Raw genomic sequence first — 25,783 nt, forward strand, 5'->3', positions numbered from 1 at the left:
ATGCTCATGGGATGTTTGATGAGGAGTTATTGAAGTGGTGAGATGAAGCTAATCATGAAGTCCCATTCAGGAGGCAGTAAACTGCTGATTCTCTGGTGCTTAAGTTATGTGGCATGTGATTTCGAAGAGTAAGGCAGTCCCCCTTTGATGGCAGTACAGTGACAAGCTAGAAAGCTCCTTTTAAAGCAAGTTTGAAATAAAAAGTAACACTAAATAGATTTTATCAATTTTTTTTTTTAGACAGCTGTAAAGAAGGTACAGAACAGAGTATGTCTTGCTATCAGATTTAAGTGTCCATTGTACTCATATTGCAGCAATCTTTATATAAAGTATTTACTACAAACAAATATGGATGAAAAGGCCTAACCTTGTGGTGGGTTGGTTTAAGCTGAAGTACAAGCAACAGCCTGACCTTATTTTATATTATTTTTCAATTATGTTTGTTTCACACTGTCAATTGTTCCTTCAGATTTGTACTAGCCCCTTCCCAAAACAAACTTGCAGCTTCCTCAGGAAAATGTGCTAAAATAAGAGCAACTCTCAGCCAGCTCACCCCTACTCCCACATGCAGTCCCTCAGAGGTGGGAGGGGTGGCATTAGTTAAGCATGAGAAGCCACATGTTGAATATTTCAAGAGTTTATTTTATGCTTTACAAAGCACTTTCTGCCCATTCAAAATCAGAATAATCTATGGATCCTTTCCCATCCTGGTCAGCAATTTGGATCTTGCCTAGCTACTTTGATTTGGTTACTATCTGGTGATAGTTCACTGGCCCATGCAAAGTAAATGTGTTGCACAATTCCAGTCACCTCCTCCTCCTCCCAGAAGTACATGGAGGTACATGAGCCAGAAGACACTGAGTACAAGGGACCTGCTGCTTTTAAACCCCCTCAGCCTGGTTCAAAGCCAGAGGGAAATGTGTAATCATCTAACAAAAATCTGACTGACTCCACTGAAATCAGTGTCTGGTCTTGGAAACGTAAACCAGCACCTGCCCCTGGTTTTGCACAACTAACTTAGTTGGGAGTGCCTCCCAGCTCAATAATCTCCACGCTCTTTTATGTTTTCATACAAAAAATTTAATAAATATTACTTTTCAAGATTTATTGCCAGGAACAACACATCAAAGATGCATTTTCATATAACACTAATATCACAATACAAGGTATCTTCATGATCTCAATGGTTAACCACCGAGATTACTATGTTTATAAGCCTTTTGATCTTAAATGTCGTAATAGCACTTTGATTTCCTCACTTGTTAAGGCGGGCAGTGTAATCTATGGCAAACCTACACAGTGATCTTACTGGACATTCTACTGTTCAAGTATTCAACAACTAGCTTATTAGAATACTCCCTAAATGCAGTAGATTACAAAAAAATTCAAATCTACAAGTGGTTCAGTATTACATATTCATGGTGAGAAAAAAAATTAGAATTTACAAAATAAGATTGCTGTGTTTCCAACTTCACACACTAATTTGATATTTTAATTACATGCAACCACTCACATTTCATCTACATAAAGTAATAAGCTCAGTTTTGTTCCCTTAAACTGCTTCTTAGCAGATTATCTGCCTGTCACTCATTTTTCAAGTCTAAAGCAGCAAAAAAAATTTCTAGTCTAATTGTCTAAACTGCCTCAGTCAGTACTTACAAATAGTCTTAAAGTGATACTATGGAAGGTGTTTCAAACATTTGACATTGTACAAAAACCAGCATCAAGGCATGAAAGCCCATCCTATTAAAAATAAAACTATTTTAGAACACCTTAGTTTTGGCATATAGGCAACATGTAACAAGAAAATAAATTCAAAATAGAGAAGCCACAAGCTTACAATGCTATCAAAAACCTTCAACTCTAAACACATACATATAAATAAAAAGGAATGATATTTTAAGGCTCTTGATTATTAAGTTAATAAATCAAATATACACAGTGATTAATAAAAAAAGAATTATTTACATATCTATACAAACTTCTATTTTTGACACATTTTCCTCTTTAAATTCTTCATTTACCAGCAACTGCTGACAAGTTCCCCCCACCCACCCCCAACAAAAATACAATAAAAAAATAAATAATAAACTTATTTTTGATAGTTGCTGTGGTTCCAAGCTGCAAAGGCACTTTCAAATACAGAACTAGTTGTACGTCACCATAAAACCAATATACAAAAAACTCAAATTCAATAAATATAAATAAAATGTATTATTCTAAAGAAACTGTATAAATCGGGACATCTGGCAGAAAAAAAAAAATTAACACTAAGGAAGAGTAATAAGGCTATGTAATACCTTATGAAACGTTTCCATGATGTGTCAGCTACAGCTGAATTTACAGGAGGGCACTTTTGACTAGTTTTGCATAGATGTGAAATGCAGCACTTGGTATTCCAGCCAACCACAGCAACTATCATTGCCAGTGTAAGCCAGCTTGTCAAAACTTAAATTAACACAGGGATTCTAAGTAAATAATAGCCTTAGACTCAAATATTACACAACAGTTTAAGAACTACAAGCTCTTGAGTGCCTTTAGAACGCCGTGTAAAGGCCCTGCGTGGCAGCACCCCGCTGTCTGCTATACGATGTACTCCATGCGGTTTAGGCTTTGTGCACTTTCCAAGTCTCTGTTGTCTTGTTTGTTTGTCCAGTTTGGGTGTTTGGTGGGTGTGCTGTTGGGGGGCTTTTCATCTCTGTCTACCAAAGTGTAGGCTGGCTGCTTGGCAAATCGGGCCTTCTGCTGGTGTTTGTCCATGTCGTCTTCCTCCACCTCCGAGTTGTGTGTCCTTATTTTGGCGATTTTAGAGTTTTTGTTTTCATAGTCTTTGATTGGGACAGTATTTGCTCCGTGTTTCTCAATGGGGTTTTTTATTTGATTCAGCTGCTCCCTGACGTTGTTGGTAGTGTTGTCATCGGAGGCCGTGTGAGTGTGGCTGCTCTGCTTTCTGCGCTTTCGGATGCACCAGTAAAAAACGGTTACCAGGCAACAGATCCAGGCTACTGTTAGGACTGAGCTCAGTAAGGGCACCAAGAAATCTGGAAGAGATACGAGACCAGTTAACCCTGCTGCACACCAAGCATTCCAGTCTCAGCTTTCTACAAAAGGAAATCTCAGTTCTTAAGCCTTGATTTTTTTCCACCGGGGTCCAGACCGTAACATAATCTTGGCTGTTTTAGAACACAAGAGGTTTAAAAGGAGTTTAGGACTCAGGAGTGCTGACCAATTGCCCCTGGGGCAAATGCCTGCCTTCCTCTTAACGCCCAGAACCACTGGAGAACTCATTTTTTTTTAAAGTAACAAGACCCTGGTGTGAAACCTCCTTCTTTTTCCCAGTTAACAGCAGGGCCAAGAGGCAGAGATTCTCAGACTTGCTACAACTTTCAGAAGCAAGACAAACTTCCCTCGCTCTGAAGGGCTGCTCTAGCCAGGGCAAGCGTGTGAGTTTTTGGAGACAAGGAAAAAAAAAAAACCAAGCCAACTCACCTGTTTTGTTTTTAACTGGTCGCCGCTGTACTCTGACTTCTGCCACTGCAGCAATTAGCGTGTTGTTACCATCGCGCTTACTGACAAGGTCAATAATCTTATCTGTGATGTCTTTGATTGGGTTTTCATCTTCCCCTATATCTTCTGCAGACTACAGAGGAAGTCAGACAATTAATCCCAAATGCCAGATCAGATGTGTGGGTGTTTTGCCAATTATTAGGCCTAGCATAAAGGACACAGCCAGCATAAAGATGAACTAATAACCAAATTGTATTTGATACAAAAGGGTCAGTACATGGGTGAGTGCTGGGGGTATAAGTCAATCAGATTATACATAAATCAACATCAATCCTACTGACCCCAACGACACCACACGACCAACAATGGGTGGAATAAATGGTGAAATGCAGTTTCCCATAGAAGGGACAGGAGACAACCAAGTCAAACCAAATACATAAGACCAAGGAAGCCACACACTGAATCTCTACACAGCCCACGTTTACAAAAGCCAGAGCTGACTGGAGCCCAGTCCCAGGGAGGCAGGAGGTCCTTCCCCAACAGGAAACTCTGCACAGTGCATCCACCTCACAGACAGACACTGCCCCTTCCTGCAAGTGGTCCCAGCTTTTATCCTGAAGTGGGACACCGGACCTCTGCTTACTTAATGCGGGACACCTGGGGCTCCTTTACCTAATGGCTCTCCCTGGAGGGAAGCCTAAAGGGAAACTCACCACCCCTTTGTGAAGGGCTGTGGGAATCACCCATATGTCAACCTTAATTTGGGGCTTGGGGTTGAAGCCCCAGCATTTCAGTGGGTAACCTGCTCTTTATAAACTTTCACAATCAGCTGGCTCACAGGACTTTTAATACTTAAAACACAAAAACAGGAGCAAACAAAAAGCCCAGCTATAAGCAGAAACTAATAACACAGGACTTTTGTCCCCATCTTTTTTTAAAGACAGTCAAAAGACCCCCAAAAAAGCAGCACACTAAGAGCATAACAGTTTTAATGCCCCTGTTACAGTTGCCACCAGATGGTAGCTCTCAGGTACGCACATGGAACCCAGATTTCTTCCCTGTTATTAAAGGGAATTGGGATGGAAACTAAACCATGAGAAGTGCTGACAAAGCCAGGAATTATGATTTTTATGAAATCCACATGTTGCACGCATATCCAAGCAATTAACTACCAAGACATTTTAAAATATTCCAGGAATACTTACAATCGCAACATGTATTTCATTATTTGCCAAGTGTGAAGGCTCACAGGTAATATAGATGGAATATTCAACAGAAACATTCTTCAGAATATTCAGATTCCTCAATTCACTGCAAATGTGCTCCGTGGTAAGTCCCTGGAGGACACAAAAAAATAAAGGTGTTGGACTTTTTTTCCAATACATATGCACACAAACACATAGATACAAGATTTTTTTTTTTCTCCTCTGGAGTAAGAGTTCTCAAGGGAAGAGGAGGGGGAAATCCCCTCCAAACCAGCTTTTGTTTTTCTGTGGACGCAAAGCACTTTGGGTAGAAGTCTGTATTAATCTTTCTATACCTTCTGTTTTCTTTAATAATAAGGGAGTGTCAGCTTTTACTGTACTTTTACCAGTCCAAAAAGTGGTTTTATGCTCTGGCAAACAGGCATGCATGTGCCACAGCACAGCGAGCTACTTCCTGCTACTTACAGGTGCCATCATCTCTTTATTGAAGGTGAAGGTGATGTTGGCACAGTTCTCCTGGTAGTAAGAATCAGAATTGCATTTGGTCTTCACAGGCTGTTGGTTGGAAGGCCAGCACTCCCCCACGGCTGCGCAGGGGTGTGTGAAGCAGTGGTCATCTTTGACAGGAACGCAGGCGTGTCCAGCCGGGCATTCACTCTGACCTTTGGTATGTATGACACAAGGTCGAGGACCACACCAAACCTAGGAGAGAATCAACATGGGTAAGGAACTGCTGGTTATGGGGCGGGAGACAGCATAACCTGAACCACAGCACGGCTGTACCTTAGAACAGGTGACTTTTCCGTTGAGACACTGGCAGGTATTACAGTCATCATCCCACTTGGCCCCATCTGGCATTACTCGAACACTGGTAATGCAAGGCCTTCCTGTAACTGAAGGGAGATTGAATGGAATTATAAACTTCAAAACAGGGAAAAAAACAAGTGAAAAAACCCCTTTCCTAAGGGTTCATCTTACCACTAAGTTTCCTTCCTCAGTAAAAGAATATACTTGCTTTCAAATAACAACAAATAACCCCCCCAAGAACCCCAAACTTGGTACTGCACAGTTACACAGCTCTTGCTACACGTATATTATGTATATAGATGTATATACACAGCCATGGCTGCTGGAATACCTTCTTGGCATCCTGGACCACTCCGACCCGGTGGGCAAATGCAACGGTAGCCGTTAATTTCGTCTATGCACGTAGCTCCAAAGGCACAGGGTGAAGACTGGCATTCATTGATATCTGCAATGGGAAGGAGAAAAAATAAAAGCTATCGATAGTATCACAGAATCATCTGGGTTGGAAAAGACCTTGAAGATCATCCAAGTCCAACCATTAACCTCACACTGACAGTTCCCAACTCCACCAGATCCCTCAGTGCTGGGTCAACCTGACTCTTCAACCCCTCCAGGGATGGGGACTCCACCCCTGCCCTGGGCAGCCCATTCCAACGCCCAATAACCCCTTCTGGAAAGAAATACTTCCTAATAGACAGTCTAAATATCCTTTTATTTTGTCAGAAAAGAGATTTGCCTGCTGGAGCTTCATGTACATTTTCTAGTGTCTACTCGGAGATAGGTTCTTATTAGCAGCACTGGTGTAATCTCAGAGCATGTTCTTTGAAGTTCTCGCTGTGTGGCACTAGCAGAGATCAAAACCTGACCCTATGGCTACTTCAGCTTTTCAAGGGCAAGGACACATTCCTCCTCACACACACACATACTTCCTCTCCTTTGACATACTCCAGCTTTGTCCCCCCCTCCTAGACTCTTCAACCGGTGACAGCGTTAAACCCCCTTCCAGTTGTATAGCTGCTATGAAACTTCTATTTCCATGGCTGTTATTAAAAAAAAAGTGTTAAGTGTCCTCCTACCTGTAATTATTATTAAATTACAGGGAAGTGCATACATCACCTCAGGGCATGTAGGCGGATTATTAATTGACAAGGTTTTTGGCTGGCACGCTTTTGTCTCAAGCAGAAACCTCTGCCACACAAACACATTCTAACAGGGAAGACTATCCTGAAGGGCATTTTGCTTGCTTGGCTGAACCGACTTTAAGATTTTTTTCATTTAAGATTTCTTTTTTTTCAGTGCCGTTCCTGCTCTCCCCACATCTGCTACAGGTGTGGGTACGGATACAGAAAACAGGACACCTGTCAATCTGATCTACCACTTAACTCAATTAAGATTATTGTCTCACCACAAGATTCAAGCAAGAAAAAAAAAAAATAAAAAAAAAAATCAAGGTAGAGTGTCAGTGAAACACTTACTGATCCTGCAGTCGGGGCCTGCAAAGCCTGGAGCACATTCACAGCGGTACCAGTTGTCTCCATCCACACAAGTGCCACTATTATAACTAATAAAGAAAAGTTGTTATATAAATTAAAAACCTGCAACAGATAAAAAGAATCTAGAATTCTAAAATATAAAAAAAACCCAAAGTATGAAAGATAAACATATTAAACTCACCAAGGATGAGGACTGCAGTCATTTGTGTCTGCAAAGCAAAGAGAGACAACATTAAATGTGCAGCCTTTGGCTAATACAACTCCACTGTCAGTAAAGAAGGATCAAACTTCCCCTAATGCCCAAGTTACACTTAGCTCAACTTTTACAAAAATATGCTGAAATTCTCTACTAAATTGATTCCAGGCTTCTACCACAAAATTTGTTAACTACATTGTGGAACACATGTACACAGGAAGAGATCCTTGTAAAGAATCTAACAGGGGAAAGAAAAAAAAAGTGGAAGCAGACAGAGCTGCTCGTAGAAAAAGAATGCAGGAGAAAACAAGACAACATCTGTCTCCACTTAGCTCTTTTGCAACTTTCTCATGCCCAGGTCAAGGCTCTATCACATAAAGTCATTAAAACAAAGATTCAGGTGATGCTAAAGCCTACATCAAACAAGCTTTCCCTTCTGGTTTCAATCTGGACTCCAAGGGCGACAGGATGAGCTAATGTTCTCATCACGCAACACTCTGGAAAAGTTCAAGCAGAGACAACTTACTCTGGGTACACGTGGGTCCTTCCCAGCCCTCCTTGCAGACACAAGTAAACGAATCCCCGCTGACAACACAGGTACCACCGTTGTGACAGGGGTTTGGCAGGCAGCTGCTGTTCCGTGCTGTAAACAGAAGCAGGATTTGCCGTTAAGCAGTTAGAAAGCTGTCGAAACCGGGCCAAGAGAAAGGTCCGAGGTCACGGACCCAGCACTGCCTCTGCTCCCTGGGGATTGGGCTGGGTCCTTACCTATGTTACAAGTGGCTCCTTCCCATCCTGCAGGACACATGCACTTGAACGTGTCCCCCTCGTCATAACATGTTCCTCCGTTGTTGCACGTTGCCTCATCGCACTGGCTGTCACCTGCGAAGAACCCAAAGGATCCTTAACACCCGGTGCTTTCTTAAGGGAATGCAACAAGTTTAAGCAGCCTAACAGAGCACGCCTGTTTTGGTTTGTAAATGCTGAACTTACGGGAGTGGCAAGTTTTTCCTTTCCACCCATTTTTGCATTCACAGAAGAAGTCGTTGACCAAGTCTCGGCAAGTTCCTCCATTGTGGCAAGGGTTTTTACTGCAGTCATTAATATCTAGATACGTTAAGAAAAGAAAACAAGCTAAGCAGTGCTTATGGAATTGACAAACACTTAATGCTTGAAAGGTGCATGTCCCATCCCTAGTTTTGGCCTGTGTTTAAACACTTGAAACAGTATTTTAAAGCTTTAAGCCCTGTCACAGAGATGAAGACTATGCCACCACATTCCTCCAGTTTGCTTTCATTTCATTTGTCATCTTGTTTTAGTTAAACAAGAAGTGAAAAGGCCTATTACATAAACTATCCTATCAGTCAGAGGATAGGAGGGGAGTGCTCACTCCTCCTCTACTCCCGAGACCGACTAAACACAAATGTGAAACACAGGTATGTCTTTGCTAAAGCAGCGTACTAATGCTAAGGGTTTCTTACAGGAAGTCATCCAAAGGGTAGAGCAGAAAACCAAATGGTAGGAGAGCCAGGTTCTACTCCCAGTCCAGCTCTGTAACTTGGGTTTAGTTCTGATACAAAAGCCTGGAACTCAGGGGAAAAGAGGCCACCTTGTCCTGTGTGGCCTTTGGAGCAAACTTTCCGTTGATTTGGTGCCAGTTGGTCACTCTTAAAGACAGCACTAGCCATTCCTTCCTGATGTTCCCCCCCCCCACCCAAGACATCCTTCTGTGAGCTGAAGAATGGTTAACTTACTTGTTTCACAATATGTTCCTTCCCATCCATCACTACAAATACATTTGTAGGAGTTGATGCCATCGATACAAGTGCCACCATTTTTACAAGGGTTGCTCTCGCAGTCATTAATATCTGCAACAGTTTGGAGGAGAGGGAGAAAAAAAAAAATCAGCTAGAAGTACAGCTACTAGAGGTCATCATCTTATTGCAGACTACTTGGTGCTACTCCCATTTCTAAGACCCTTTTGAGATAAAGGGTTATAAAGAAAATGAGAAATAGCTGAAAAACAGGGCATAAAATGATGAGCCTGTCACTCAATTACTATTAAAACCAAAGAAAAATCAGGGGTCCTTAAGGTCCATGTTAAACTCCACTATTAACTACCTCAGACCTTGTATACATAAGGTTTCTAAAAACATACAATTCAAGGCCAGAAGGTTCATTACTGTGAACTTTCCCCAAGGCCTAGCAAATTCCAATCTGCCTCACCCAAGCGGGATATGAAAATTTAAAGCAGTTCCAAGGTTCACTGTGTTACAAGATCAAACCTTAAAACAGTCTGGGAGGAAAGGATGGAATCTTCTTCCAAAAAGAGTAGAGGACAGTAAAATATATTCTCTTTTTAGCTCTTACTCTCATGACAGTAGGTGCCAGTGAATCCTTTGTTGCATTCACAGGTGAATTTTCCACCTGCTTGGCTCTTGCATTTTCCGTGAGGACCACAGACATTTGAAGAAATATAACGAACCCCTTCTGGCGTGCTGTTAGAAGCTACTGCCACAGTACAGCTGTCAATTACTGTAGAAAAAGCAGAGACCTGCATGAGGATTGCCCATTCTACCTGCTTTCTTAAGCTAAGAGCAACATTCTAATTCCCAACGATGGATGTTTAAAAGACATATGTATTGTAGGATCCTTGATCTTAAAGGCCTTTTCCAACATAATCGAGTCCAACCATAAACCGAACGCTCACAAATACACTTGCTGCTTTAAAAATCAAAGAACTATACCCACTGCTTGTGCCTAACATAATCACAGCATCTTATCTGAAGATTGCTGGACCACATCCGTGGCCCAGAATAAATTCAGCAAAGCAGGCTATTTGCTATGTGTGTTTTCTGTCCATGTTGACATAATGCTGTCTTTCAAATGGCTGGTATTTACAAATACTACTCATCTTCCTGAGAGAGGCATAAGGCACAGGGCAAAATTCAGCCCTTCTACACGTGTGCTACACCCAGCGACCATCCCAGTGGAGCTGCGTTACGGCTCCAGCCAGGGAAGGGGCAAAAACTATTGCCCATGGTTCTCATTCACCTGCAAGATGACACAAACCTTCACAAGGAGTCGTGCGGCAGTGATCTTTCAGGTGGGAGCAGTTCTTCCCTTCGTAATCTTCAGGGCAGTTACAGAAATAGTCCATAGCAAGGTTGAAGCACTGGGCGCCATTCTGGCAAGGATTTGGCTCACAATAATCTATGTCCAGCTGTAAGTAGCACAGAGAGAGGAAAATGGGGGAGGAATAAAAAAAGAGGGGGGAAGGCCAAGTGAAACAGCTGCTTTATCATAGCTTTCCCGCACTACAACAGGCAGACATTGTGGAATCTGACCTTTTTATCTGCTGCCTCAATGAACTGTTCAGAATGTCCAGAGTTTAGTTAGACTTGCAACTATTTTAGCAGACAGCACTCTTGATATTAAACAGCCACTGAAAGTTAATAGTTAGTGGGCAACCAAACCTGATGTGCAAACGCTTGCACTCCATTTAACAAAAAGAATCCTCAGCAGCCTGTCGGGGGTTTCTGATGGTTTCTCTCCCCCCCCCCCCCCCCCCCCCCCCCAATATATATTAATCAAGCACTTTCTTGGCAGGCTGACAGCGGTATCAAGTACAAGTTTATACCATGGTTCGCTGGATGCAAGGCATTCTGTGTAGAGATCCAGAGTGCTGGAAGAAACGTGACTGGCTAAGGGCCTGCCTTTCACCCACGCTTCTTACCTGACAGAGGTTTCCTGAGAAACCAGCGGGACACAGACATTGGAATCCATTGATTTCATCCTGGCAGTGACCCCCATTCATGCAAGGGTTACTTGCACATTCATTGATGTCTTTCTCACAGTGATCTCCTGCATAGCCAGGTGAACAGATACACCGATAACCATTAACCAAGTCCTGGGAAGGAATAAAAAAAGTTCAGCGTTAAGGTTTTTTTTCCCTCCCTCTTGACATATCCTTATTAAAAGAGAGAAAAAAAAAAAAAGTAAAAAGATTCTTTATATCCAAACAAGGCAAGAATATTTAGGGGGAAAAATTAAACACACAAAACACCCCCATCCAACACTGGCTTACATTCTTGGTTTCCAGGCAGGATACATTAATCCACATTTTGAAGTGGAGTCTCTACACTTACAGCAGGTAGTTTGCACAACAACCAGCCCATTCACTGGTGACAGCAGCAGTGAAAATGAGTCATTTATTACAGTTACATTTTTCTGCCCTTGCTGTTCTACAGACATAGCCAACATGCTGTAGCATGACACAGACCTTCCCTCCAGCTCAAAGAAATGACAATTTATACCGGCTAATTGCTCTTTTCCACACTATTTGTGTTTAGACTCAAGTGTTTTAGTTACTGTTGAAGTCTCAGGGAAACCAAAAGAAAACAAGAATGGCTCACCCGACAGGATCCTCCATTCTGACATTGTCCACGACAGTCATTAATATCTGTAATAAAATTAGCGTGGTTAGAAGGCAAAAATATATTTACATGAGATACAGGGTTCAAGTCTCTCTAAAACTGGAGCTCGATAAAACTTTTGTCAAGTTTCCTGCATGCCTTCCTTGAGATAAGGTTATTATAATGGGTGGGGACCTTTCACGATTCTTCTACTAGAGGCAGTGAAACTTCACATCATTGTTTTAGCCACTTTATCAGAATATAGCTATGTTATGGACTAATGAGCTTGATAAAATTGTGTATTTTCATTCCACACCAACTACTCCCTTTCTAAAAACATCAACCGCTGGGACTCTGCCCGATGTTTAAATCTGAGCTCAAACTCAGTGACATACACACACACTCAACTGGTTTTTGACAAACCCAAGGATACAGACACTTACTTATATCACAGTTGTGGCCAGACCAGCCAGTAATGCAATCACAATAGTAGCTGCCAATCAGGTTCCTGCAGGAATTGGCATTGACACAGGGTTTGCCCTCACATTCATTGGCATCTGAAAAAACAGTGTTAATGGTCAAATGCAAGGCTTGTAGGGCAGGGGGAGAAGGCAAAAAGAAAAAATAAAAATCTTATGGCTGGTTTTCACAGAAATAATCAGCACTTCATTCAGATCTAAGAGGAACTTGTAATATACAGCATGGATTAGCGTGACTGGAATGAACAAAAGTCAATCATACAGCAGTCTCTGAAGTCTCTTTCAATTTCTCTGCAATTAGAACATACAGGCTACGCTAATTATTTGATGATTACTCAGCCACTCATTAAGAGCAGCTTTCCCTCCACAACTCAGCTGAGCATTCTGAAGGAGGAGTGCTGCAGCCTGGTCACTGGGATTAGTGTGTTAAGAATGCAGACAGCTCCTTCTTGGTGAGATCAGCCCCGTTTTGGAACACAGCTGCAAACTCCTCGGTCCGAAGGGGTTGACACGGGCCGAAGAGCTACAGGGACTTTCTCAGGGTGAAGGAAGCAATGCACGTGGGGGCGGGACCGGGAGGCAGGCACACACACCCTCCCCATTCCGGTTCATTTACCGTTTAAAGCAGCCTCTCTGCCTTAGTTAACCATTTCCTTCGGCTGCCAGCACGCATCAGCAAAACACCCTCAGAAGACAGACAGTCGAGGCTTTAGGGCTGTCCTAGACCCCAGGCCTGCAATGTTCTCAATGCACCAGAATACACCTGCAGGCTTTGGAACCATAAACCTTTGCCTAATGCAAAGGGCACGGCTGCCCTTGCCTGCTGGACTACAGTCCCTTTTGAATTTGTCTCCCCCCCCCACCGCAGAGCAACACTGGATGAAGAGAAAAGCAGTTCTCACCTAGCTGGCATGTTTTGCCCATCCACTGAGGCGGGCAAATACACTTAAATCCATCAACTAGATCTTGGCAAGTTCCTCCATGACCGCAGGGATTTGGAGAACAATCATCAATATCTGTAAGGCAGAGCGAGGAGAGGCTTAGCTCTGTTACCAAACAGGCGATGTCACTCACTGACAAATTTGATAAATGGTTGCTGCTACTGGGATTTGCCCAGAGGAACAGCAAGACAACAGGACCTCTACTTGGAATTTCAGCAAAAGTCTCCTTTAAAAATAACAGTAGCGTGACAGGGGGTTCAAACACAAGGGAAGAGGTTTACACCCGCGGCCTTTTTGCATGTAGAAGTCAGATTTTGATCCAGCAAGTCTCTCTAAACGGCATTTTAAACAGCTTGCCAGAATGCTGTAAAACTTCAGCGTTCTGCTTCTTTCAAGAAGCCGTTGGCCCTTCTTTCCCCTGGCATTTAACAAAAAACTTTGGTACAAGCAAAGGAGAAGAGAGCGCACCGTGGTATAAACGGCTGCCAAGAACCAGCACTAAAGCTGGGAAAGGTTAAGTAGGCTGCCTTGTAAGTTTATCAGGGATTAGAAAGGCTGATCTAAACCACCAAACCAGCCTATTTTTTATTTCACTTTTGAAAGGACTTACTATCAGTGCAAGTTGGTCCAGCCCAGCCAGGTGCACAGACACATTCAAATCCCGTAGAGGTCTCTAAGCAGCTCCCTCCGTTGTGACAAGGATCAGAGAGGCAGGCGTGCTCCGCTGTGCCGGAACACAAGTACGTCACGGTGGGGACTACAGAAACATCCCCAGAAGCCACCCCCTGCTCCCTTCACACGCTCCTACTCCGGGCTACACCATCGTTATGCTTGATGTATCGCACTCCTGTGAATTAAAAAGCTACTAGCCAACAGGGAGCCACCTTCCGCCCTAAACTCATCACCACGCTGACTTGGACCTGTCTGAGTTTGAGCCAGACAAGATAAATTCTAGTGATCTCTCTGGTGAGCAGAAGGTTGACGTTCAGAGATGCCAGCTGTTCAGGAGGAAGCATGAACAAGCAAGTCTGGATCTTTGTAGCTAGCCCTGACATCATAATTTGTATCATAAATTGACTTTTCCCCAGCCTCATAAAACATATCCCAAACCAGCTACTAAAAGCTGGCAAGAATTAACTGCCAAGTGGCAGCTCAGCAGCTGCACCAGACACTCACCAATTTCACAGTTCTGTCCCGAGTAGCCCTCAGGGCAGGAACACTGGTATTTATCAGGGCCAGTGTTGCTGCAGGTACCCCCGTTCAAGCAGGGTGGGTGGGTTCCACAGTAGTTCAGATCTGCAAGAGGTGAGGAATATTAAAGCCACAACTGCAAAAAAGAATGGAAACATCACCACATGCATGCTTTGTTCCATTATTCTAGAGTCTTTACAGAATACATCCACACAGGAGAGTAGGACAGAGAGAAGTTAAGCACATATGCTAACAACGCCAGAACAGCAGAGGAGAGGATGCTGAGTAGCTGAAGGACAAAACCCTCCCACCGTGTTTCAGGAGGCTTGATCTGGCATGCACCCTCTCCTCACTAAGTCTGCTGGTGATAAAATTCAAGTGTTGCACTTGGCTCTCTGCAAGATTAGCATACCTTTGTCACAGAGCTGACCACCCCAGTTGGTTTCACAGAGGCATTGCCATGGTTCAATGCAAGTGCCATGGACACATCCTGGGTGTGGAATGCACTTATCACAGTACTGTCCTTGCCATCCATACTGACACCTTCGTTTAAAAAGGGAAAAGAAAAAAAAGATAATCAGAACAGCGAAACAAACCAAAAATCTGCTAGAATTGCGTAGATGCGAGCGTGGAACTCCAAAGCTTGGAAAAAGACCCGGGAGGTGGGGGATAAGGGCAGGATGAGGGGAGGAGAGAAGCTATTCAAGGTTTGTTTGATGGTTTCTTGTAAATAAACATTTTCGTAGTTTTGCCAAGGTCTCTGTAGCCGGTCTTCTGACAAAAGAATAACTGTTCTGAGAGAACCAGCATGAGGCCATTCAGTACAATAATACTCTTTTGGAGCCTCATACAAATGTGGCGGAGAGGGTGGGTGTGCACTACAAATCAATCTCTGGACTTTGACAGGGTGCTTTATAAATTGAGGGGAGGGAGGAAAGTCAATGGAAACAATAGTTATCCAGAGATCTGCATGAATACAAGGTTCCAGGCATTTCAGCCACACTGGGGTTTGTAGGAAGACAAACAAAACCATCAACAGCAACTCTGAGCCCTCTGCAAAGCATCAGGAGTTCTCTGCTCTGTTGGAAGCCAACCTTAGTCTGGACTAGACACACAGCAAGTATGGACTGGGCCACAGGAAGGGATGAAAGAAAACAGCACACATCAGGAGTTTACATGTGTTCAAAGAAGATCAGTTGTCAGTGTGGTTCAGAGTTTCATTTATGCTAACCTGTTTTCAGGGAGCAACTAAAACATATCAAATTCTGAGAAACTTTTAAATCATGTCTGGAGAAGAAGTTATTATCTACATTTTTTATTGCCACTATCAATGAGCTACCTGAATTCTGTACTTAGAAGGAAGATGTTCTTCTAAAGTAAAGCCCCTTTAAGTGAAAGCTCATTTTGGCTTTCATTTAGTTCTCACTAGCAAGGCAGACCAAAGATTCTTCAAATTAAAGAGGATCTATAGATAGAAACAAGGAAAACAAGCTGAAAATGGAAAGCAAGGGCTTGATAAGGTACTGTATTTCATTAACAGGTCCTGAGAGTAATTGATCAGCAGTAATTATGCACTAAGCTGTCACTAAATTATGAAAACAAACCTCATTTGTACAGAAGTCAGCTAAGCTTTCTATTTATAAAACCCCCCACCATTCTTCTACAGGCAATTTCTTCTCATGGGAAAAAGCTAGAAGGATCTATCCATTGGGTAATCACAGACACAGCTAGTGGTTAAGTCAGACTTCCCTTCGAAAAATCTCAGGTGACAAACTGCATCCTAATTAACTTTTTTTTTAATAGCTATTTCAATAGCAGCCTATTCAAAGTCAATGGGAAATTCTTACTAGTTTGTGTGTTAAAAAAAAGCTAGTCCAACTTACGTGTCTTTGTGTGCAAAGAACATGAAAGAAAACTAGATCAGGCAAAATAACCTCTCCCAAGTAGCTCTTGGAAAATCCTTCCATATAGGGAATAAAATAAGAATGCAGAGATCAAAATTTAGGAACATACCCTTTTAATTTGTATTGCATTCAAAGCAACTTGCCTGTGAGCCTGCACACAAGCAAAACCAAGGGACCTCACCTGCAAAACTATGTATCCAAATCGAGAGTTTTACTCCTTTTTGCCAAATCAAAGGGGTGGGGTTTTTTGTTTTCTTTAAAGCAAGTGTAAAGAGAAGCAAGTAATTAAAAAAAAAAAACCCACCGAACAAACACACAACACACAAAAAAAGCCGTGAACTTTAGAGCCAAAGCTACGACTTTCTTCAAACATCAGCCTCAAAGTATAACAAACAAAATTGGGTAAGGCTATGGGCATTTAAAAGCAAAGTTAGATATCAATTCCAGAAAAAGTTTCATGGTAATAATTCTTGTTTAGTAATACGTATGCAGCAGTTTCTCATGAGAAATCTGAAGTTAACTTTCCTTGTATAGTGATTCATGAGTAAATATGGTTTTGTTGGCTGGCCTGCATTAAAGAAAGTAACTCTCACCAAAAGGGAAAAGGATATTTTAAGAATGTTTGCAAGTTGTCTATTGTACCAGAACCCAGAGCAGTTTCTGCTGGGATGTTATTTTTAACCTCTGTTGCATTTGTAACATACAGGCTATATGACTCATCAAAACTTAAAAGAAAATAAAATCTTGTTTCTGTGTTCACCTTAAAGATATTGGTCTAACTTGGCAAGCAGAAGTTATCTGAAAACACCAGAAGGACAGCATTGTTTCAAGACTATGCAAATCAAGTGTGGGAAAGTTGCACCTTAAGTAAATAAGAGCACTAGTGCATGTCTGGGCAGTGAGTGGGAGGTAAGAGACTTAGAAAGAGAAAGGAAAGAAAAAAAAATCTGGAAACAAAGCCTGTTGTTCTGACTAGGAGACAGCAACCCCTACAAGGCATGTTTATTCTGATGACAGAAGCACAAATCACTGGTAGCCTTGACTGATATGCTCCTCTTGCCATCTGGCCCCCCCAGTACTTCCTACTACTTGCTAGGCTTTTTTCTTTTTTTAATTAAAAAAAGATTTAGATTTGGTGTTCTGGGGGTTAACCGGCTTATATCAGCGCTGCTACACATTAAAAATCAGTGAGCAACCTACAACGGTCCATCCTGCAGCTTGACTTTCACTTTGCCATGTCTCTTGTGGAGAATGAGAAGTTACTTCCTACCTTACTTTCAGAATGTTCCTTGGCAATTTTTTTTCCCCGTTCGTTTTGGAAACATGGGACAGAGAGAAAGAATGAACCACTGTGGCTACTTAGGCTGACTTCTCATATATCATATCATCTGTCAGACACCCCAGATTTAGTTCTTGTTTGAACTACAGCTTATCTAGAAAGAAAAGCAGTCCGCTTCATGCAAAAGTTTCCAGCAATAGAGAATCCACCAATAGATTTGTGAGGTAGAAAATTACTTTCTGTTCCTTCAGACTTCCAAGTTTTATTCGTGAACACCCAAGCTTTACTTTTAACCCTTTCTACACATGATCAGTATCACCACTTTGTAACCTCAGAAGCCCTCCGTTCCCTATCGTGTGTAAACAGATATGATAAAGGGTTACATGAAGCAACTTACAACCCGTTTGTTGATAAAGAACGTCCACATTTAATATCCATTAACCCTCTATTAGTATGGGAGAAAACATCCCTGTGCTGTAAGTGTATTTCATGTATTTTGAGGCATTCCAAATATTTAATTGTTGGGTTATGGATAAACTCTGCTTTTCATTGTCTCCTTGCCAGGACAGAATGAGACTTCAAAGCACAGGAGCAGAATTCTGTATTCATCAGAGCCTACTGACAAGATTTCATCCCAGCTATTAACCTCTCAGCACTTGGAGCCTGGCTCACAATGGTAAAGGAACCCAGAGATTTAACTAATCCCATTCTAAAGAATGCTTGACTTTTGCCTACTGATGGAAGAAACCAAGGGGGTGGGAGGGAGGAAGGGGGAAACAGTGAAAGGGAGAAGAGGAGAGAAAAGCCACACTGTACTTCAAGCTTGTAGTTGAAAAAGCCTATTAATCAGGCTGTTGGAAAAACAAAACAAAAAAACATGCCCACAAAACATTTGCACTATTTATGCAGAAACAATTAGTTAGTGCTCATTAGGCAACATTCACACCATGTATCCCGTACCCTCCTTCCCTCCCAGTGCCACCATTTCACAAACCAAAAGCTTCTTAAAATTATCAGTGCATTAAAAAGCCTGCTCCCCCCTTATTCTGGGCAAGTCAGCATGAATAATGTGCCTTGGTTAAAAACATGATTCCAAAACCATCCTTCCTCCCCAGTCTTATTGTGTTTAGCATCACTTGTTTAATTATTTGGGGATGGGGAGGTGGGGGGAAATAAGGAGGGAGAGGGAGCATTTACCTGCACTCTCCTGGAACTGTGCAAGAACCATGCTTGGGGCTACATCCCTGACGACAAATAGCTGTTAAAACAAAAAAAAGAGAGTATCAGCATGATGCCTGCTTCCTGCATCTTCACACTCGTGGGAATGTTTTAAACTTTAACCAGCATTGTAATCCTACTAAATCCAAGGTTTTAACAAGTCTCTCGTATCAAGTCTACTGAAAGGAAAAACCAAGGTAGGTGGCTCCCTGTGATAGGAAATCTATCAGCTAGCTTTGCAGAGGAATTGTACCTCATGCTGTTCAGTTCTTTCCATGCAACAGAAACCATCTCGCCTCAGAGAGCTCAAGTCACTCTGAGTCCACAGGTTTCCTTTCCCTGTCTTTTACAGGTGAAATGGCCCACTCACCCTGGCTTTCCATCTAACTCAAAGCAACTTTTAACTACTCTAGATTTACTTTTAAGCCATCATCTTTGAACAGAGAGGATATTGAGTGTCAATTCAAATTACAGGGAAACTCAGTCAGCAAGGCCTGCTGATAGTTTGTTCCTACTCAAGAGTCCTGCTTTCTCCTTCTGAAAATACCTAGGAAGTTGCCATTCCCTAATAAACATGTTAAACATCTTCTCAGGTAGAACAAACAGCCTGGGACTTTTCAAACACCAAAGCTTTTACACTTGCCAGGTCAGCTCTAAAACAAGTCTCTCCTTCCTGCTTGTCTTGAAGTTCTGCACCAAAGGGGAAATCCTTTTTGAAGTCAGCAGCAGAATTCCTATTGAAGTCAGTGGGCTGGGTTTTCTTCCCAAGGGCAAAGATGGGGATAATCAGAGAAAGAACACAACTGCTAAGTGCCCAGTACTTGTCAGACCTCTGAGATTTTAAAACAAGGCAGAAACTAGTCTTCCCCTGCCCTTAGTTCTCTGTGTAAAGAGTTAGTAGCTGTCCCATTGATCCTTAGCCCTGTTGTCTGCACAAACTGACCACACTGAATTGCAACCCAGATACGACGCACTCAAACCCTGCCCAAGCCTGCCAGTCATCCAGAGGTCGAGTATTTGTCACAAACCTTTGTTGCACTCTGGTCCCATCCAGCCTTCCAAGCAGGTTTTGTTGCCATTCTGGTCACAGGTATGGTGAGTGAAGAAGTCATCTCTCGGTCGACAAAACTTGTTGCAGCCAAAGCCATAGTAATGTTCTGCACAAGTCACACGGATTTGGTACTCAAAGTGGGCAACTCCTGCGTTATGCTTCAAAGTCTGCCACTGACGGCTCGGGTTGATCATGCCAGAGTGGGATGCCTTCTCAATAATGCGATCGGGATCTAGAAGTCAGAAGAGATGTCAGAGTTAAAGCTTCCTTTAGATATCATTACCTCCCACATCACAGCTCTCTGGCTTCACTGGCAAGACTCTCCGAAGCAGCCAGTTGGTTTTATTAATTTTCTGGTTTAGAGAGTAAGATAAGTCTGACCTGGAGCTACAAATCATTAACTGAAACACACATGCAACATTACCAAACTGAACAAAGCTTGAAATCAAAAGGGACCGTTAGGTTACTGCCAATCACTTATCCCTTTCGCACTGTAAGGGCATCCAGTAAGAATCACACAGTTTGTGAGTAAAGAAAATCTCAGCTGTTTTTACTTCTAGCTCCAACAGATTGGTACATAATGTGGTTTTCCAGGCTTCTCCATTCATGGTACTAGTTTTGTTTTTAACTGGAATATTTACAAAAACATCATACTACAATAGCCTAATAAAGCAATGTCTACAATCTGAACATAAGCACTGCTAAAGGTTTGCAGCTCCCAGGACTCTGGGGTAAACACTAAATTGAAAACTAGCAACTCTGGCATTCAGATGACATCAGTGACCTCACCAGGTTTTGGCTGATAAATACTGTGGAAATTCTCTCTTCAGCTGTTAGCTGACACTAAAAATTCAAGACTACCAGAGCTCAAAGCAGAGAACTCAAATTACCGCTTAGATGTGCTATAGATCCCCCTTCTCTCTACAGGGCATTTCAAAGTTTAGACTTTGTACTTGACATTTAGTTGCAGCAAAGGTCTTCTGGATTTTAGAGCCCTACAACTGTCTAAATTATGGTTTGAAATAATAATACTTAACATTAGCTCGGAACATTGTATATATCTGTAGTATTTCACTTTGTAATCCAGGTCTTGTGACTTAAATGATCTGACACTGCCTTACGACCTGCTGCTAGCAAGCACTTGACTGCTGAGCGAAAGTTTATCATAAAACAGCCAAAATATCCTTGCAGATATAGTACAAAACCCGAAAATAAGTACCAGGCTACGCTGTTGTGTATATGGGAGCATAATCCAGTGACAGAAGAATTTTAGGTAGAAGGGCAGTTTGCCAATAACGTGTTAGAAAGCAGCATGTGAAGTACTGGCACATCTGAGTGTTAATAATTAAAAGTTACTGATGTTCAGCTTGTTCTTCCAACAATTACAAAAGAAAGTTCAGGGATTTAACATAAGGCAGAGATGAAGACTAAAGAGGTTGCCACATAAAGCTTGAGATGACACATGGGCAGTTTTTAATCTAAAATACTTTAAAATATCTTGCTAAGGACCTTTGCTTTGTAGATTTCAAAAAGAACTTCCAAACAGGCTTCTCAAGCCTCAGATATCCATGATCAATTCACCACTAGATCCTCCCTGCTTGTCTGCAGTTTTGAATAAAGTCAAATCAAAGCACTGGCTGCACAACCACAGAAAAGTGACAATACACAGACACTGTAAGCATTTACCCATTTTGGGGGGTATTCTTGGCTGGAGACTACGGCATCCATTAAGTGTTTACAGTGTGAAATTAAGGGCAACAACTTCTCATTCACGATCCGGTATTTCTGGATCTGAGTATTTTCCATTTAAATCAGTTTTTATTATTCATTGGCACTAAGCCCCCAACCCCACATCTATGTGTGAGACTTTCCAATGCATGCAGGCCTTTATTAATTTAAATCCCATTGACAAGTAACATAGATGCCTAAGGACTTTTCCATACTGGTATATCCAGAGCAATATCATGTCCTGTACTGTGCAGGTGTAAGGCTCTTAGATCTCATCAACAAGATTACTGACTAATTCTAAGAGGTACTTAAGCAGATGCATATCTGTTTGCCTTGAATGGGGCTAGTCAAGCGATTAGAGCTCCACTCATGCATGCTGGAGATGGCTTTGCTGCACTTGCCAAGATTACACCCCGATCTACAGCACAGTTGGAAAGCAAATGCATTTCCCCAAATACCAGCTCCATGCATAAAGACATCCTGTTTCTTGTGAGTAAAACAACTCTATCCTTTTCTCCTCTAAGTGGCAGAAGAAAAGGGGAACGACAATTTAGTTTTCAATTTAGTTTTGCAAACTGCCCCCCCCCTCCGACACACACACTCTCACTCCTGCTCTTCCAGTCTTTTCCTGTTCCCCATTGGGAACATACCACTGACAGCTATTTCAGTCCTTGGCACCAGAAAAACAGTCGCCTTGGAAAAGAGATCTTTCCTCTTGCCTCTGCTCTATCCTTCCCCTGTCTGCCAGCTCATTAGGAAGCACATCCTTGCTGTATGTCTACAAGATCTCACTCCAGCCACCGGCTCTTTTGAGCCCTTAACCACAGGCTGAACTCAAATGGAAACATCCTTATTAGTCCACTGGATAAACTAATTTTTTTAAAGGGCCCAGATGAAAACCAGCTGCAATTTCACTTTGGATCATGGCTAAAATGCCTTCCATTTGATACACATTATAAAGCTACCACCGTGCATTTAAATTCAAGTAGGATCTCACAGACTTATGATTCCTTTCCATTAGCCATCACCCAGAGTTTTCACAATGAAGTATTGGCATGTTCCTTCTTGTACAAAAATTTCTCCACCCTTCCCTATTCCCACCTGTCAGTATGCCCTTACACAAGTGCACTGACCCAGACTTCAGGGAAGACATTGCAACAACTCTTCCATTCTTAGCCAGCACCGGCAATGTTTTAAGTTTTATAGGAAGCAATCCCAAAGCAGCAGACAGGTTAAGTAAATAAAAAGCAGCAGTCAGCCAGGCTTGAGAGAAAGGCGATCTTCCTAACTCCTCTGACATCATCTGACTTGGAATCCCATGCTTTGATAGAAAGGTTAGAGGAAACATTAACCAATTAGAAATTGATGAAGTGGAAGAGACAGGCTTTCCGTACATCTTGAGCTTCCACTCTGCACTTTGCCGTCAAAGTTTGTTGGTTTCATTCCCTTTTTGTGGCTATGCTTCAAAGCTATTCGTCTGTCTTTGTATTCCATTGGCAACTGTATCAAAGGTTTTAGGTACCGGGCAATTAGCTATTTTGACTGCCCACCTTAGCTTTTCAGTGCTCCAATTTCTGGAAATTATAACTATGCAGCACCAGGAAGCAAACAACAACAAAAGCCCAGACTTCTCTAGGCGTTTTGGGTGGCCAAGGACACCACAGTTATTTTTGAAAGTCTTTGTTTCAGACAACTTCCAGCTATGGCTTGGTTTACATTGTGCTGAAGTCTCTTATGCCCGTCTGGAATTCACATGCAACTGATACCAGTAATTTACAATAGCTCTTTGACATAGTTTGAGATGCAATGTCAGCCCCATTAGCTTTATGTATGAAGCGACAGTAGCAAGATGGCATCTAGACAAGAACCAGAGTAAGAAAACCATTTAAGCTGAATCTTGGCTCCAACAAAGCATGATTCTCATCAACTTCAACATGGCCAGAATTTAACTGCAAGCCACTCTTGGAAGGGAGACAAGAGAGAGTATGTGGTAAGGGGAACGTAGGAGGAGTGGAATGTAGAGGGGGGAAGGAAGCATCCACTCTAGGATCTCCTAACGACTACATTGATCAGAGGATGCTAGAGCTACGGAAGAGTTACACAAAGCCTATTAAACCCACTTTTTTTTTTGAGCTGTCACAGAGTCCTTACAATTGAGCAGTAATTAGGGCAAAAGAAAATCCTGGACATCAAAAAAATACTCATCACTTTATATGATAATTGTTTAGTCCTAATGATTGCCTTAACTAGTTCTTCAAGACTTATTCTTCAGCTATGGGAAAGCTGACTAAGCGATGAGGTACAAAGGAAAAGCTTTGTGCAGTACAGTGACTGAAGTGACCTACAGATGGATATGTGACAGCAAAGCTGGAGCAGGAATGCAAATCAGGAACATATGTAAGAACATGTCTGCACTTGGTCAAATGCACTGCTGAGAAATGAGGCAATTTTGTCTGAAGACAATTGTACTTCCAGAACATGAAAGCAAAGAAAGGGTTCATTGTGTAGCTTTGGAAATGCAGTTGTTTCATGAAAAAAGATGAGCTCTAATAATAGTAAAAGTGGCAGAGACCCAGTCTGAAAAAACTCTCAGATCCTACTGTAAACAAGACCTTCATTTTGAATTCAGGAATCTTCCATTTTTAATACGACTCTGCTGCTCCAGCAGCAATCTATTTTCTGTTCCTCCATAAAACACTTTGTAGACAAGAGCCAAGAAATCTCCCAGCCAGCACTCCACAACTGTGCTGGGGTAGGGCCTGAAGTCACAGGTACTGCGACAGTGTTGAGTGTGGCAGGTTGTAAAGCAAACCGTGGCTACCACTGACAGATCCCATGAATTATCTGCAAGGGACAACTTCTATTCTGGAACTAAGAACTAATAGGACATCCTGTGTATATTAAAAGAGCAGATCTGTGTGGAAACGTTCCCAGACTCAAAAGCCATTCCCAAGCAGTGTGCTCTTCACTGATTAAAACACAAAACCACAGCACTGTGCACATTTTTACAAGGCCTTTCTCCCGTGAAGCATGAAGTCCATTTCATTACTTTGCGGCTGTCACCTGGCATTCCAGAGCAGACTGCAAGAAAGCTGGTTTTAAGATTTGTGTAAGATGGACCATAGCACTGCCGCTTCCTTGTTGAAGGAAAAGGCTTGTTGTGTCAACAAAAGGTTTATGAGTTCAGATTCATACTTTCTCCTGCGGCTTTTACCACACACTATTAGAGCTTTAGATTGAAAATAGAGCTAATTTTGCCCACCTACTTCAGTAGCAGTAGGCAGCAAGCAGAACAGCTCATGTGCCAAGAGACTCTATGTGGCTTCCTCTAGCCAGCAGGAAAAGCTTAGCAGAAAGTTTCTGAAACCAACCAAAGACATTCCAGGCAAAAGATTCCCACCCTTGATTTGCAGCCAGCTCTACCAGATGGTGTCTGGTAAATATTTTTCAGTCCCTCACTATAAATCCCTAGACATCCAACTCCCAAGGAAGAGCTGGTAGTCACTCCTGTTTCTCATCTACAGTCATAAAATGGATAGCTATACCAAGTCTTAGGGAGATTTTTTTTTTTTTTTTTAAAGCAGCATGTTTGGTTTTGAGAAGTACGTAGTTTACAGAGAGGTCCCAAGTGGACAAGAGTTAGGCTTCTGAATACCACTCCTAATTTTAAAAAAAGTAATAATCCAAACAGAAAAACCTCAAGAAACCCCTTGGCTTTTATTCTCCCTAAGGAGAAAGAGGGAATTAACAGCATCTATTTTTAGGCATCAAACCACTGGTGCTTAGGTGAGTGAGCTACTCGCCCTCTACAGGCAACGTGAGGGGGACAGGCTGCTGCAGAGCCTGGAGTAGTGGCTCCGAATTGTCTGGGGGAGAGCTTTTCCCTCTCCTCATGCTCTGCTTCACAGTAAACTGGTTAGTCTACTAAAGGCCTTTCAATGGACAGGAAATCAAGCTGTCCGAACTAAATAAACCAGCGGAATGAATACTTACTAGTAGAGTTATCATTGTAATCCCATGCCTCCACAAGCAGTGTGTAGGATCTCTGCAAAAGAGGAAAAAAAGAGTTAGTTTCAAGGCCACACATGACTAAGACATTTAAAAAAAAAAAACACCTCCACCAGCAACAATTTTAACTAAAAGGGAAAATTCCTGGCCTCTGCCCTAAAATGGAATACTTGAAAACATAAATAGGTAATAGATTATACTTGAGACAAACATGATCTTCCTGAAACCCCCTAAGCTATCTTATCCAGTGTGACTTAAAGACCTTTCACCTTGGATAGCTCATCTTTGTCATCATTAATGCATCTTATGTACTTAACCAGGAAGTACAGCCTTTGACACTATGCGGTAGCCACAATAAAGC

At 42.2% G+C, this 25,783-nt stretch overlaps 1 protein-coding gene across 1 annotated transcript in view; it reads right to left on the bottom strand.

Annotated features, from left to right (window-relative positions):
- Positions 1–247: 247 nt before the first annotated feature.
- JAG1 (jagged canonical Notch ligand 1) overlaps positions 248–25,783 on the bottom strand; it is a 38,142-nt gene continuing 12,606 nt past the window's right edge. Inside the window, exons 3-26 of the mRNA XM_074916333.1 lie at positions 25,408–25,459; positions 19,664–19,918; positions 18,615–18,675; positions 14,647–14,777; positions 14,220–14,339; positions 13,654–13,767; positions 13,005–13,118; positions 12,067–12,180; positions 11,624–11,670; positions 10,945–11,118; positions 10,281–10,431; positions 9,579–9,743; positions 8,963–9,076; positions 8,202–8,315; positions 7,977–8,090; positions 7,735–7,851; positions 7,194–7,221; positions 6,995–7,080; positions 5,851–5,964; positions 5,496–5,605; positions 5,178–5,414; positions 4,713–4,844; positions 3,490–3,640; positions 248–3,041 (exon numbers count right to left, since the gene is read on the bottom strand). Coding sequence (XP_074772434.1) covers positions 2,584–3,041; positions 3,490–3,640; positions 4,713–4,844; positions 5,178–5,414; positions 5,496–5,605; positions 5,851–5,964; positions 6,995–7,080; positions 7,194–7,221; positions 7,735–7,851; positions 7,977–8,090; positions 8,202–8,315; positions 8,963–9,076; positions 9,579–9,743; positions 10,281–10,431; positions 10,945–11,118; positions 11,624–11,670; positions 12,067–12,180; positions 13,005–13,118; positions 13,654–13,767; positions 14,220–14,339; positions 14,647–14,777; positions 18,615–18,675; positions 19,664–19,918; positions 25,408–25,459 — 3,273 coding nt within the window. The 3' untranslated portion in view covers positions 248–2,583. The remainder of the gene's footprint in view (positions 3,042–3,489; positions 3,641–4,712; positions 4,845–5,177; positions 5,415–5,495; positions 5,606–5,850; positions 5,965–6,994; positions 7,081–7,193; positions 7,222–7,734; positions 7,852–7,976; positions 8,091–8,201; positions 8,316–8,962; positions 9,077–9,578; positions 9,744–10,280; positions 10,432–10,944; positions 11,119–11,623; positions 11,671–12,066; positions 12,181–13,004; positions 13,119–13,653; positions 13,768–14,219; positions 14,340–14,646; positions 14,778–18,614; positions 18,676–19,663; positions 19,919–25,407; positions 25,460–25,783) is intronic.

Source organism: Athene noctua, chromosome 1 (genome assembly GCF_965140245.1).
Source record: "Athene noctua chromosome 1, bAthNoc1.hap1.1, whole genome shotgun sequence".
In the NCBI taxonomy this organism is placed as follows: Eukaryota; Metazoa; Chordata; class Aves; order Strigiformes; family Strigidae; genus Athene; species Athene noctua.